The following is a 16,195-nucleotide window of genomic DNA, read 5'->3' as shown; positions in this document are numbered from 1 at the left end:
ATACATCTGCACAATATGAAAGAAGATCCATACCTCACCATGCACAAAAACTAACTCAAAATTGATCAAAGACCTAAATATAAAATCTAAAATGATAAAAATCATGGAAGGAAAAAAAGGAACAATGCTAAGAGCCCTAATACATGGCATAAACAGAATACAAAGCATAACTAAAAATGCACAAACACCAGAAAAGAAACTAGGTTAAATAACTGGGAGCTCCTAAAAACCAAACACTTATGCTCATCCAAAGACTTCACCAAAAGTGTAGAAAGACAGCGTACAGGCTGGGAAAAAATTGTTGGCTGCAACAAATCCGATCAGGGTCTATTCTCTAAAATCTACAAGATACTGCAAAATCTCAAGAATAAAAAGACAAATAACCCAATTAAAAAATGGGCAAAGGATATGAACAGGCACCTCACCAAAGAAGACATTCAGGTGGCTAACAGATACATGAGGAAATGTTCACGATCTTTTGCCATTAGAGAAATGCAAATCAAAACTACAATGTGATATCATCTCATCCCAACAAGGTTACCATTGATCCAAAAAACAGAAAATAATAAATGTTGGAGTGGTCGTGGAGAAACTGGAACACTTACACACTGCTGGCAGGAATGTAAAATGGAATAACCACTTTGGAAATCGATTTGGCGCTTCCTTAAAAAGCTAAAAATAGAACTACCATATGGTCCAGCAATCCCACTCCTTGGAATATATCCCAGATGAATAAGAGCCATCACACGAATAAATATGTGCACACCCATGGTCACTGCAGCAGAAAGATGGAGGAAACCTCGGTGTCCATCAATGGATGACTGGATAAACAAATTATGATGTAGTCACACAATGGAATACTACACAGTGATAAAGAACAAGGATGAATTCGCTAAACATCTCATAACATGGATGAATCTGGAAGGCATTATGCTGAGTGAGATTAGTCAGTCACAAAAGGACAAATATTATATGAAAACACTATAGTAAGAGCTCAAGAAAATATTTAAGCACAGAAGAAAACATTCTTTGATGGCTGTGAGGGTGTGGAAGGAGGGAGAGGGGTATGCACTAACCAGATAATAAAGAAGAATTATTTTAGGTGAAGGGAAGGACAACACACAATACAAGAGAAGCCAGCACAGCTGGATCAAACCAAAAGCTAAGTTTCCTGAATACAACCAAACAGTTCAAGGGACAGAGTAGCAGGGTCGGGGCTCTGGAGACCATGGTTTCAGGGGACATCTAGGTTAATTGGCATAACAAAGGTTATTAAGAAAATGTTCGTGTGTCCCACTTTGGTGAGTGGCGTCTGGGGTTTTAAAAGCTAGCAGGCAGCCATCTAGATGCATCAATTGGTCCCAACCGAGGTGGAGAAGGGAGAATGAAGAACACCAAAGACACAAGGAAAGTATTAGCCCAGGAGACAGAAAGGGCCACTTAAACCAGAGACTGCATCAGCCTGAGACCAATAGTACTAGATGGTGCCTGGCAAACACCAATACCTGCCCTGACAGAGAACACATCAGAGAGTCCATAATGGAGCAGGAGAAAAGTGGGGTGCAGAACTCAAATTCTAGTAAAAAGACTAGCCTTAATGGTCTGACTGAGACTGGAGGGACCCAGGAAGACACGGCCCCTGGACTGTCTGTTAGCTCAAAACTAAAACCATTCCTGAAGCCAACTCTTCAGACAAAGATTAGACTGGACTATAAGACATAAAAAGATACTCGTGAGGAATGTGCTTCTTAGCTCAAGTAGATACGTGAGACTAAATGGGCAGCTTCTGTCTGGAGGCGAGATGAGAAGGCAGAAAGGGACAGGAGCTGGTTGAATGGATGCGGAAAATCCAGGGTGGGAAGGAGCAATTAGAGAGCATGTTATAGAGAGAGCAACTAGGGTCACTTAACAATGTGTGTGTAAATTTTTGTATGAGAAACTAACTTGAACTGTAAACTTTCACTTAAAGCACAATATAAAAAGAAAAAGGAAAGAAAAAGAAATTACTTGGCATACCAAGAGATAAGACCACATAACCAAAAAAGAAAGAGAAAAAAACAGAGTAGTAATAACAGCATATGTGACCCTGATAGTGGAATTATCAGGTATGGATTTTTCGATAGCTATAATTAATGTGTTCAAGAAAATAGATAAAAAGAAAAATTTCGTTAGAAAATTAAACTTTAAAACTCCCAAAATTACAATAACTGATTTTAAGAGCTCAGTAGATGAGTTTAATAGTAAATTTCAGGAAATGACAGGATTACTGAACCAGAAAAGAGAACATTAGAAAATATCCAAATTGAAGCACAAAGGTAAGGAAGGGTGGGAAAAATGCAGAAAAGACTGTAAGAGACGTAGAAGAAGAGTGACAACAATCTAGCATATGCATAATTAGAGTCCCAGAAATACTGAAGAGAAAGAGCAGAAGTAATTGAATACATGTTTCCTGGAAATTATCCAAAATTGATAAAAGCCATCAAACTGCAGATTGAAGAAGCTTAGTGAACCTCAAGTGGATAGATACAAACAAAAATAAAAACAAACAAAAATCCAACTAGGCACAATATTGTCAAACTACTGAAAACCAAAGACAAAATCTTTAAAGCAGCCAGAGAGGGAGAAAAAGACCATTACCTTCAGAGGTGTATCAGTAAAACATAAAGCTGAATTTTCACAAAGGAAACATTGTAGGCCAGAGACAAAGACAAATATATTTAAAGTGCTGGAAGAAAATAATTGTTTAGAAATTTATACCAAGCAAATAATATTCTTTAAAAATAAGAACAAGACAGAACGAGACTAAAGGAACACACCAGCCCAGGGGAAAGAACTAGAAGGCAGGAGGGGACAGGGAAGCTGGTAATAGGGAACCCAAGGTCAAGAAGGGAGAGTGTTGTCATGTCGTGGGGTTGATAACCAATGTCATAAAACAATATGTGTACTAATTGTTTAATGAGAAGCTAGTTTGTTCTGTAAACCTTCATCTAAAATACAATAAAGAAATAAATAAAAATAAAAAGAAGAAATACACATTTTTAGACATACCAAAGCTGTGAGACTTCTTTGTTAGCAGACCTGTATTAAAGGAAACCCTTAAAGGAGTTTTTCAGCCAGAGGAAATTTGATCCCAGATGAAAACACAGAAACATAAATGAAGGAATTGCAAAGGAAAAGATCAATGTGTGGGTAAATAGAAATTAATATTGACTGCATTAAACAATAATAATATCTTGTGGAATTTAGACGATATAGCCTTAAAATCCACCACCCATCTGTCAGTTTGTGTGACAGTGGTGGCTTCCATGTTGTTGTGATACTGGAAACTATGCCACTGTTTTTTCAAATACCAGCAGGGTCACCCACGGTAGACCAGTTTCAATGGAGCTTCCAGACTAAGATTGACTAGGAAGAAAGACCTGACGCTCTACTTTAGAAAATTATCCAGTAAAAATGTTGTGGATCACAACAGAACATTGTTTGATTCGGTTGCTTTGGATATGTCATCAGGAGGGATCAATTACTGGAATAGGACATGATATTTAGTGAAGTAGAGAGCCAGCAAAGTGAGCAAATTCTCAGTGAGACGTGTTGGCACAATGCAATAGCTGCAACAATGGACTCAAACATGGTGGCAATCGTGAGAATGACACAGGACCTGGGAACATTTTGTTCTGTTGTGTATAAAGTCATTGTGATTCGTAGTCTGCTCAGTGACATCTGTCTTTCTATTTGTCTATCTGTCTGTCTAGAGTTAAAATAATTCACAGCATAGCCTAAGAATTGAGCGGGGGCGGGGAGGGGAATAAATTGTTTTAAGGTCCTGGCAGGAAGAGGTGAAAGTTCTTAATTTAAGGTAAACTTTAATAAGTCAATGCATTTTGAAATATCTAGAGTAACCATTAAAGTATAATGGAAAAATATATAACTAATAAGCCAATAGAAGGATAAATGGAATAGCTAAGAATTTGGTTAATTCAGTAAAGGAGAAATGAAGGAACAAAGAACAAATGGAAGAAATAGAAAACAATAGGGAAATGGTAGATTAAATGGAACTATATCAGTACCTACATAAATATTAATGCACTAAATACTTCGATTAATAAGAGTAAAACTGAAGAAAAAAATAACTGAAGTTATGTTTTGTTCAAGAGACAAAACTTATATATAAGGGCACAGAAAGTTTGAAAGTAAAAGAATAGGAAAAGATAGACCAAGCAAGTACTAACCAAAAGAAAGGTGATGTGACTATATTAATATCAGACAATGAAAACTTGAAGGCAAGAAGCATTACTAAAAATAGAGTTACATCATATAAGGAGGTCAGCTGAACAAGCCATCCTAACAATATTAAGTATATACGAAGCTAATAATAGAGTCACTATGAATTGGAACCAACATGACAACACATAACAACAACAGTAATAGAGTTATACATAAGATAAAACCTGACAGAACTAATAAGAGATACATAAATATTCACAAACACAGCTGAAGATTTTTAACATACTTCTCTTAGTAACTGGTAGAACAAGGGGGCAAAAATTTGGCAGAGATTTGAACAACCTGGTTAACAAACTATCCCTGACATACACAGAAAATTATGCCCAATAGCTGCAATGTCTATATTCAAGTATACATGGAACATTTATTAGAAATATCATATACTGTGATATTTAACAAAAGATTAAAATCATGCAGAGTGTATTTTCTGACCAACTGGAATTAATCTAGAAATCAGTAATAAAAAGGTAATTAGAAAATCCCCCAAAAGTGAGAAAATTAAGCAGTATAGTTCTTAATAAACAATGGGTCAAAGAGGAAGTAAAAAAAGGAATTAGAAATTAGAAGGAATGAAATAATAAAAGATAAGAGCAAAATCTCAGACAGAATGAGAAAAAATGTAGAACAGAATTCAGATTCATGACTGGAACAGGACATGATATTTAGTGAAGTAGGGGGCTTATTGGTCTGACAGAGACTGGAGGAACCCCGACAATAGCCCCCAGACACTCTGCTAACCCAGAACTGAAACCATTCCCGAAGCCCACTTTTCAAAGATTAGACAGGCCTATAAAACAAAAAATAACACATGTGAGGAACATGCTTCTTAGTACAACCAAATATTTGAGACCAAATGGGCAACTTCTGTCCAAAAGCAGGATGAGGAGATAGAAAGGGAAGGGAAGTGGGTAAATGGACACAAGAGACCCTAGTGGAAAGGGGGAGCATGCTGTCACATTATGGCGATTGCAAACAATGTCACAAAATAGTATGTATATAAATTTTTGAGTGGAAATTAACTTGAGCTGTAAACTTTCACCTAAAGCACAATAAAATTTAAAAAATATCAAGATTAGAAAAAGCAGAAATCAATAAAATTGAAAGTAGTCGCAATAAATTCAACAAAGCCAAAAATTAATTGTTTGTAAAGATTCGTAAAATTTATAAACCCCAAACAGTTTGGTAAAAAATACAAGATAGAGAACAAACACACAAATAATCAGCAGCAAGAGTGAAAAACAGGCCATTACTACCGATTTCAGAAACCTTAAAAAATAATAAGATGATATTATGAACATCTTTATTTCAATAAAAATTCAGATGAATGAACAAATTCTTAGAGTGACACAATTTAGCAAAATAGATTCAAGAAGCAATGTAAAAATTGTATAGTCATATATTATTTAAATATATTTAATACAAAATTTAAAACTTTCCCACAAAATAAACTCTAGGCATAAGTGGCCCTTCTGGTAAATCCTGTTAAACATTTGAGGAAGAAATAACTCCTGTCTTCACAAATTTCAGGGAATAGAAAAAGGGGCCTCACTTTCCAGCTTGTTTCATGAGGCCAGCAAAATCTTGCTACCAAAATTTGGTAACGGCTTTAAAGAGAATTACAGAATTTCATAAATATATACAATTCTTAGCAAGCTAGGACTGTAAGTGAACCTCTTACCTGATAAAGGATAAACTGACATTATGCATAATGGTAAAAGCTTTTCCTTTAGTATCAGGAATGAGATATTTACTATCATTACTTCTGTTTGACATCGTAGTTCCAATAGGGCAAGAAAAAGAAATAAAAATTATAGGGATTAGAAAGAAAGATAAAACTGTTACTACTCACTGGTAACATGGTTGTGTAATACAATTAAAAAACTACAGATTAGAACTTATGAATAAATGAGAATAATGAATGAATGTAGCAAGGATGCTAGATAAAAGGTCAATATATAACAATCAATTATATTTCTATATACTAACAATGAAAAAAATTAAAATGTGAATATTTACAGTACCATTAAAGTAAATGTAATAGAAGATATACAAGACTTCAATATAGAAAACTTAAAAATATTACTGAGAGAAATTCAAGGCTTAGATAAAATGTATAGTAAATCATGAATCGCAAGTCTTAGTAAAGTTGTTGGTTTCTCCCAAATTAAGTACAGTAATAAGTATAGATTCAATGCAATTCCAATAAAAATCTTAGCAGTTTGTGTGTGTGTGTGTGTAAATGAAATGTTGATTCTAAAATTTATATGGAAATGCAAATAGTCAAGAATAGTGAAAGCAATCTTATAAAAGAACAAAGAGGACAAACTCAGATATCACAACCTGTTATAAAGCTACAGTAATTAAAACAGTGTGTTATTGGCACAAAGATGACAAATAGATCAATGTATGGAATAGACAGTCCAGAAACACATACTTATGGTTAACTGACAACGTAGGTGTACACTGCAGTGTAGTGGGGAAAAGGATGGTCTTTTCAATGAATGCTGCTGGAAAAAGTAGATATATGTGTGGAAATAAATGAACCTGAACCCCTACCTCATACCATACACAATAATGAGGGTGGTAAGAGAGCATGGATATGTGGTAGGGTTAGTCTACTGTAGATTCCACTGTGATTGATGAATTGTTGGCAGTATAGGACTAAAACCAAAAAAAAACCCAAACCCATTGCCATCAAGTCGATTCCAATTCAAAGTAACTCTGTAGAACAGAATAAACTGTCCCCACGGGATTTCCAAGGCTGTAAATCTTTACAGAAGCAGACTGCCACATATTTCTCCCACAAAACGGCTGGTAAGTTCAAACTACCTACCTTTTGGTTAGCAGCCAAATGTGTAACTGCTGCACCACCAAAGGTAATAATTTGGAAAAATAGGAGATGGTAGACAGAAGGTTATGGAAAGGTTGCAGTTATTAGTAAAGACCATGAAAGTGAGTGGTGAAGGAGGAGAAGAGAACAAGAGAAGAGGAGATAACCTGCGTGTTGGAAGGATTGTTCATTTAACATGTTGAGCACCAACTGTGTGCCAAGCATTGTCTAGGCCCTTGAAAATAGTAGTAAATAAAAATCTCTGTCCTTGTAAAGCTTATATTCTAGTTGTCGTTAGGTTCTGTTGAGTCAGTTCTGATTCATAGCAATGCTGTGTACAATACAACGAAACACTGCCTAGTCCTTTGCCATCCTCATAATTGTTGTTATGCTTGAACCCATTGTTGCAGCCACTGTGTCAATCTATCTCGTTGAGGGTCTTCTTCTTTTTTGCTGACCCTCTCTACCAAGTATGATATCCTTCTCCAGGAACTGGTTCCTCCTGATAGCATGTCCAAAGTATGTGAGATGGACAGAATAGCAGGGGCTGAGGCCTGGGGATCATATTCTTGGGGGACTTCTGGGTTAATTGGCATAACAACATTTATAAATAAAATGTCCTATATCCCACTTTGGTGAGTATCGTCTGGGGTCTTGAAAGCCTGTGAGCAGCTAAGATACATTTGTTGGCCCCATCACACCCAGAGCAAAGGAGAATAAAAAAAACCCAAAGACACAAGGAAAATAAAAGCCCAAAGAACTAAAGAACTACATGAACCAGAGACTCCGTCAGCCTAAGACCAGAAGAATAAATGGTGCTTGGCTACCACCAATAACGGTTCTGACACGGATCGCAACAGAGAGTCTCGGAAGGAGCAGGAGAAAAATGTAGAACAAAATTCAAATTTCACATAAAAAGACCAGACTTACTGGTCTGACAGAGACTGGAGGAACCCCCAAGACCATAGCCCCTGATGCTCTGCATACCCAGAACTGAAACCATTCCTGAAGCCCACTTTTCAGGCAACGATTAGACAGGCCAATAGAACAAAGGGAACCCTGGTGGCGTAATGGTTAAGTGCTACAGCTGCTAACCAAGAGGTCGGCAGTTCAAATCCTCCAGGCGCTCCTTGGAAACTCTGGGGCAGTTCTACTCTGTCCTATAGGGTTGCTGAGTCGGAATCGACCCAATGGCAGTGGGCTTGGTTTTTTTTTTTTGGTACAAAAAAAAAAATAACACGTGTGAGGAACATGCTTCTTAGTTCAATCAAATATAGGAGACAAAAGGGCAGCTCCTGTCCAAAAGCAGGATGAGAAGGCAGAAGGGGACAGGAACTGGATGAATGGACACAGCGAACCCGAGGCGGAAAGGGGGAGCATTGTGGGAATTGCAACCAATTTCACAAAATAATGTGTATAAATTTTTCAATGAGAAATTACCTTGAGATGTAAACTTTCACCTAGAACACACACACACACACAAAGTACCTGAGGCAAAGTCTCACCATTCTTGTTTCTAAGGAACATTCTGGCTGTACTTCTTCCAAGAGAGTGGGAGGTTACAAAAAATAAATACAAGGATTGAAGCCTGGGCACTGTGTTAGAGTGTCTGAAAGAAAAGCAGTAACCAGCAAAGGTGATTGAAAAGGAACAACCTGTGAGGCAGGAAGAAAACCAAGTAAATGTAGTATTTTGGAAGCCAACTCAAGAACATCGTATCAGTTGGGGGGGGTGGGTGTTAACTGTGTCCACTGCTGCTCATAGGTGAAAGTTCTGTGGGAAATAAGTTTACTATAGTCTCAAGAGATGGATCCCTGGTCGCCCAGTGGTTAAGCACTTGGCCGCTAACCAAAAGGTTGGTGTCTGAACCCACCAGTGGCCCTCAGAAGAAAGACCTGGCAGTCTGTCCTCGTAAAGATTACCGCCTTGGAAACCCTAGGGGGCAGTTCTACCCTATCCTGTAGGGTCTCCATGAGTCAGAATCATCCCTACAGCACCCAACAAGAATAACACAGTCTCAAGAAAAGTACGGTCTGAAAAACAAAGCGTGTGCTTGAAAAGCTATGCTACCTGGTGCTCAGGTGAAATTATGAAAAGTTAATTCTCCAGTCAAGACATACTAATTCATAAAATCAAAGTGAATTACTTTTCATGAAAATTCTAGGCATATACGTATGATGATTTTATTTTGTTTTAGCTTTAGGTGCACTGAATTGGAACAATCAACATTTTTTGTTCACTACACTCATCTTTGGTCCGTGCATAACTGGCATTTACTTAGTTATTTTTAACAATGTATTAAATATCTCAAATTCACATGCAAACAAAAGCTAGATCCCTGATAATAGCCTACACCTAACCATAGGGTTTCTACCAGTCTCTCTCATACAACTTCCCTACATATATTATTCAATTTAATTTTTGTCTTGTTCCTAATTTGTTTTAAAGGACACGCAGTACCAAACTACTTCGGCTTATTGACTTAGATTTTTCATTCACTTTCTCTCTCTTGGATCTACTACCAGTAAATGAATATGACATGTATATCAGAAACTTCGGGAAAAAAAATACCAAGCAGGTTAGTGCAAGACTTATTAATTAAGTGATAAAATGCAACTAAAATGTAATAAAGTAAATTTGTTCCTAACTGTACCTTGTTCCAGAATATTAGAGTTTGGGAATGGTCTGTGAAGGATAAAGGTTTTAAAAAAAGGGCACCTTTTCATCATGTAATACTCGTTTGCCCAAAGAGATGATGTAAATGAGAAATCTAAACAGATATTCCAAAAACATTTATAACCATCCATAAGTGATCTATATGTAATGGACTACAGATGGTGGGGCTACATTTCTAACCTTTGAATACAACTTTATGTTTTATTTAAAGTCAAACAGAGCATCAGGTTTTAGATTAGTTTCTTTGGATTCCTGGTGAGGATGTAGCAGTCATACTCATCTGTATAAAATTCTTAAAATTCAAGGATCATAAAGCACTTTATACATAATTATTGCTTTTATTGTACTCCAGAGCTCTCCCTAATCTGGGTCTACCTTAATATCCAAATATATCATGTTTGTTTCTCCAACTCATTTCTCTGACTGTTCTCTCCCCTTCTCTGGCTGTTCTCTCTCCTTCTCTGACTGTTCTTTCCCCTTCTCTGGCTTTTCTCTCCTCTTGCTTATGCTTTCCTGCTCCCTCTACCTACTTACTATCTGTTCCTCAAAGTCCAAGGCCCATTCTCTTTGTGAATCCTTCATAATGACTTACATTGAATTCTGTCTTTTATTCCATAGTTGCTACAATGCATCCCTCATCATTTTGTACTTCCCTATTGGATTTCCAGTCATTGGTTAATTATGTGATAGTCCAACTGTCTGACGAGATTGTATTTTAGAAGACAGGAATCATGTTTTACTTTTTTTTTTTTTTTTGTCTCTGATAGTGAGTAGCATCAATCTTAACATGATATGTTGGGTACATTCAAAAAATAATACTCCAAATCTTTCTTTACTTAAGAATGTACCTTTTTGAAATAAAAAACAAAAAAGTGATTTGGTTTTGCAAAGCAGTATGTTCTAAGAATAGGATATGGGTAGGAATTGCTTGATGTGACTTTTTGAAAGCAGTTTTGAAAATTAGGTCCTATATCTTTCAAATGGAGCCCTGGTGGCACAGTGGTTAAGAGCTTGGCTGCTAACCAAAAGGTTAGCAGTTTGAATCGACCAACCGTTCCTTGGAAACCCTATGGGGCAGTTCTACATTGTCCTATAGGGCCGCTATGAGTTGGGATTGACTCAATGGCAAAGGGTTATCTATCAAGTGTTCAAGACACAAGAAGTCTTTGTATGATTGTTATTTATGCCATGATGCTTATTTTTGGCACCAGCAAGAAGACTGTCATTATTAGCTTTTTAAAAATTTTAATTTTCAGTAAAGAGAAATTGCTCTGAATTTAAGACCAAATGTTAATGCCAGCATACCTTTGCATTTTTTTAAATTATGGTAAAAATATACTTAAGAAAACATTTGCTAATTCAACAATTTTTACATGTATGGTTCAGTGACGTTGATTACATTCTTCGTGTTGTGTAACTGTTAATCATTATTCATTTCCAAATTATTCCATCATCATTAACAGAAACTCAGTGCCCCCTAAACAATAACACTCCCTTCCCACCTTCCTCCCATCCTTTGTAACCACTAATAAGCTTTATTTTCTATATATTTGCTTAGTTCATCTAAGTCAGATCATACAGTATTTGTCCTTTTCTGTCTGACTTACTTCACTCAGCATAATGTTTTCAAGGTTTATTCATGTTGTGGTATGTATCATGACTCCATTTCTCTTTTTGGCTGAGGAATATTCCATTGTATGTGTATACCACATTTTGTTTATCTATTCACATGTTGTTGACAGTATGGTCGTTCCACCCTTTTGGCTATTGTGAATAGTGCTGCAGTGAACATTGTGTGTACAAGTTTCTGTTTACATCCCTGCTTTCAGTTCTTCTGGCTGCATACTCAGGATTGGGATTGGTTTGTCATATGGTAGTTCTATGTTCAATTTTTTGAGGAACCACCAAGTTGTTTTCCACAGTGGCTGTACCATTTTGCATTTCCACCAGCAATGGATGAGGGTTCCAATTTCTCCACTCCTGGTCAACAGCTGTTATTTTCTTTTAGATTTTATTGTAGCCGTTCTAGTGAAGGGTGGGGGTGGTATCTCATTGTGGTTTTGATATGCATCTCCCTAATGGCTAATGAAGGAGCCCTGGTGGCATAATGGTAAAGCGCTCAGCTGCTAACCAAAAGGTTGGCAGTTTGAACCCACCCACCCACCAGCTCAAGAGAAAGACCTGACAATCTGTTTTCATGAGGATTATATCCAAGAAAACCCTATATGACAGTTCTGCTCTGTCATATGGGGTCACTATGAGTCAGAACCAGTAACACCACAGTTGCTAAGGGTATTGAACACCTTTTCATGTGCTTATTGGCCATTTGTATATCCTCCTTGGTGAAATATCTGTTCAAGTCTTCTGCCTATTTTTTGATTGGGTTGTTTGTCTTTTTATTGTTAAGTTATAGAAAGAAGGTCTTTATGTATTCTGGATATCAGATATACAGATCCCTGAAATTTTCTATTTGTGGGTTGTCTCTTCACTTTGCTAATAAAGTCCTATGAAGACAACATACCTTTGTTTTTAAGGCATATGTCCAATATAATGAAGATAACGTTGAAAGAAACATTCAGACAGAAGAAATAGAGACAAGGGAAGTGTGGACCCAACATCCAGGAGAAAGTACTGTTGTATCTGGAGGTAAACATTGCTTTGCTTTGATTTTTTTTTTCCACTTATTACCTTTCTTATTCTTTTTCATTATGAATTTTTCTGGATGTGGTTGTCAGTACTTGACTATGCAAATGCTCAATATCCTTTTAATATTCTTTTCAAGAAACAAACCTAGTTTCCGCTACTCATAATGAATTTAGCTTTGTTTGAAGGATTGAAGGATTCTAATTTCCTAGAACTTCATGACTATGGTAAATAAGTAAAAAAAAAAAAAAAAAAAGGTATAATATGTGTATGTGTATATATGTGTGTGTGTGTATATTTTTTTGAAATATAAGCAAGACACACCGATAATGTGCTGATTGTGTCTTCTTCTCTTTCTCATTCTTTTTTATTTCTCTCTATATTTTTCATAAGTAATAACTGTTTCATTAGTAACTATTTCCTGTGACTATACCCGTAAAAATACCAGGTTTGTACTTTTTTTTTTAATTGTGCTATAAGTGAAAGTTTACACATCAAGTCAGTCTCTCATACAAAAATTTATATACACCTTGTTATGTACTCCTAGTTGCTCTCCCCCTAATGAGACAGCGCACTCCTTCTCTCTACCATGTATTCCCCGTGTCCATTCAGCCAGCTTCTGTCCCCCTCTGCCTTCTCACCTCGCCTCCAGACAGGAGCTGCCCACATAGCCTCATATGTCTACTTGAGCCAAAAAGCTCACTCCTCACCAGTATCATTTTCTGTCTTATAGTCCAGACCAATCCCTGTCTGAAGAGTTGGTTTTGGGAATGGTTCCAGTCTTGGGCTAGCAGAAGGTCTGGGGACCATGACCTCTGCGGTCCTTCTAATCTCAGTCAGACCATTAAGCCTGGTCTTTTTATGAGAATTTGAGTTCTGCATCCTACTGCTCTCCTGCTGCAACAGGGATTCTCTGTTGTGCTCCCTGTCAGGGCAGTCATTGGTTGTAGCAGAGCACCATCTAGTTCTTCGGGTCTCAGGCTGATGTAGCCTCTGACTTATGTGGCCCTTTCTGTCTCCTGGGGTCATAATTACCTTGTGTCTTTTTTTTTTTCTTAAGTTATATTCAAATTCTTTTTTTTTTTTTTTATTGTGCTTTAAGTGAGTCTTTACAAATCAGGTTGGACTGTCATGCAAAAATTTGTAAACACCTTGCTATATACTCCTAATTGCTCTCCCCCTGATGAGACAGCACACTCCTCCCCTCTGCTCTCTCTTTTCGTGTCCATTCAGCCAGCTTCTGACTCCCTCTACCGTCTCATCTCCCCTTCAGACAGGAGATGCCAACATAGTCTCATGTGTCTACTTGTTCCAAGAAGCTCATTCTTCACCAGTATCATTTTCTATCCCATTGTCCAGTCCAATCCCTGTCTGAAGAGTTGGTTTTGGGAATGGTTCCAGTCTTGGGCTAACAGAAGGTAGGGGACCATGACTTCTGGGGTCCTTCTAGTGCCAGTCAGACCAATAAGTCTGGTCTTTTTACGAGAATTTGGAGTCTGCATCCCACTGCTCTCCTGCTACCTCAGGGGTTCTCTGTTGTGTTCCCTGTCAGGGCAGTCATCACTTGTAGCCGGGCATGATCTAGTCCTTCTGGTCTCAGGCTGATGTAGTCTCTGGTTTATGTGGCCCTTTTTGTCTCTTGGCCACATAATTACCTTGTGTGTTTTGTGTTCCTCATCCTCCTTTGCTCCTGGTGGTCTGAGACCAATTGACGCATCCTAGATGGCCTCTTGCTAGCATTTAAGACCCCAGATGGCACTCTCCATAGTGGGATGCAGGATGTTTTCTTAATAGATTTTATTACGCCAATTGACCTAGTTGTCCCCTGAAACCATGGTCCCCAAACCCCTGCTCCTGCCCCACTGGCCTTTGAAGCGTTCAGTTTATTCAGGAAAATTCTTTGCTTTTGGTTTAGTCCAGTTGTGTTGAACTCACCTGTACTGGGTATTGTCTTTACCTTCATCTAAAGTAGTTCTTATCTACTATCTAATTAGCGTATACCCCTCTTCCTCCTTCCCTCCCACCTCTTTTAATGATCAAAGAATATTTTCTTCTCTGTTTAAAATATTTCTCGAGTTCTTATAATAGTGGTCTTATACAATATTTATTCTTTTGCGACTGACTAATTTCACTGGTTTTGGGTAATAGCTTCCAGATTCATCCATGTTATGAGATGTTCCACAGTGTCATCGTTGTTCTTAATCATTGTGTAGTATTCCATTATGTGAATATACGATAATTTATCCTTTCATCTGTTGATGGGTGCCTTGGTTGCTTCCATCTTTTTGCTGTTGTAAACGGTGCTGCAGTGAATGTGCATGTGCATATATCTGTTCTTGTGAAGGCTCTTATTTCTCTAGGATATATTCCAAGGAGTGGGATTGCTGGATTGTATGGTAGTTCTCTTTCTAGCTTTCTAAGGAAGTGAGAAATCAATTTCCACAGTGGTTCTACCATTTTGCGTTCCCACCAGCAGTGTATAAGTGTTCCAGTCCCTCCACAACTCTCCAACATTTATTATTTTGTGTTTTTTGGATTTATGCCAGCCTTGTTGGAGTGAGATGGAATCTCATTGTACTTTTGATTTGCTTTTCTCTAATGGCAAATGATTTTCAGCATTTCCTCATGTATCTCTTAGCTACCTGAATGCCTTCTTTAATGAAGTGTCTGTTCATATCTTCGGCCCATTTTTTAATTGGGTTATTTCTCTTTTTGTAGTTGAGTTTTTGTAGTATCATTTAGATTTTAGAGATCAGGTGCTGATCGGAAATGTCATAGCTAATAACTTTTTCCCAGTCTGTTGTTGTTGTTAGGTGCCGTCAAGTTGGTTCCGAATCAGAGCGACCTGATGCACAACAGCATGAAACACTGTCCAGTCCTGTGCCATCCTTACGATCGTTGTTATGCTTGAGCTCATTGTTGCAGCCACTGTGTCAGTCCACCTCGTTGGGGGTTGTCCTCTTTTCCGCTGACCCTGTACTCTGCCAAGCATGATGTCTTTTTCCAGGGACTGATCCCTCCTGACAACATGTCCAAAGTATGTAAGACGCAGTCTTGCCATCCTTGCTTTTAAGGAGCATTCTGCTTGCACTTCTTCTAAGACAGACTTGTTCATTCTTTGGCAGTCCATGGTATATTCAATATTCTTCACCAACACCACGATTCAAACATGTCAATTCTTCTTCGGTCTTCCTTATTCATTGTCCAGCTTTCACATGCATATGATGCAATTGAAAATACCATGGCTCAGGCCAGGCGCACCTTAGTCTTCAAGGTGACATCTTTGCTCTTCAACACCTTAAAGAGGTTCTTTGCAGCAGATTTACCCAATGCAACGCGTTTTTTGATTTCTTGACTGCTGCTTCCATAGGTGTTGATTGTGGATCCAAGTAAAATGAAATCCTTGAGAACTTCAATATTTTCTCCGTTTATCATGGTTTTGCTCATTGGTCCAGTTGTGAGGATTTTTGTTTTCTTTATGTTGAGGTGCAGTCCGTACTGAAGGCTGTGGTCTTTGATCTTCATTAGTAAGTGCTTCAAGTGCTCTTCACTTTCAGCAAGCCAGTTTGTGTCATCTGCATAATCAGTCTGTAGGTAATCTTTTTAGTCTTTTGGTGAAGTGTTTCGATGAGCATAGGTGTTTGATTTTTAGGAGCTCCCAGTTATCTAGTGTTTCTTCTACATTCTTTGTAATGTTTTGTATACTGTTTATGCCATGTATTAGGGCTCCTAACGTTGTCCCTATTTTTTCTTCCATGATCT

At 37.7% G+C, this 16,195-nt stretch overlaps 1 protein-coding gene across 2 annotated transcripts in view; it reads left to right on the top strand.

The window, feature by feature from the left end:
* Nucleotides 1-16,195, top strand: part of DYNC2I1 (dynein 2 intermediate chain 1) — a 188,936-nt gene that overhangs the window by 59,152 nt on the left and 113,589 nt on the right. For both annotated transcript variants that reach the window (XM_049881681.1, XM_049881682.1), the window contains 2 exons: nt 9,563-9,692; nt 12,325-12,436. In XM_049881681.1, coding sequence (XP_049737638.1) covers nt 9,563-9,692; nt 12,325-12,436 — 242 coding nt within the window. The remainder of the gene's footprint in view (nt 1-9,562; nt 9,693-12,324; nt 12,437-16,195) is intronic.

Source organism: Elephas maximus, chromosome 4 (assembly GCF_024166365.1).
Source record: "Elephas maximus indicus isolate mEleMax1 chromosome 4, mEleMax1 primary haplotype, whole genome shotgun sequence".
NCBI classification, from domain to species: Eukaryota; Metazoa; Chordata; class Mammalia; order Proboscidea; family Elephantidae; genus Elephas; species Elephas maximus.
The sequence above is the reverse complement of the archived record's forward strand: the minus strand, read 5'-3'. Positions and strand labels throughout refer to the sequence as shown.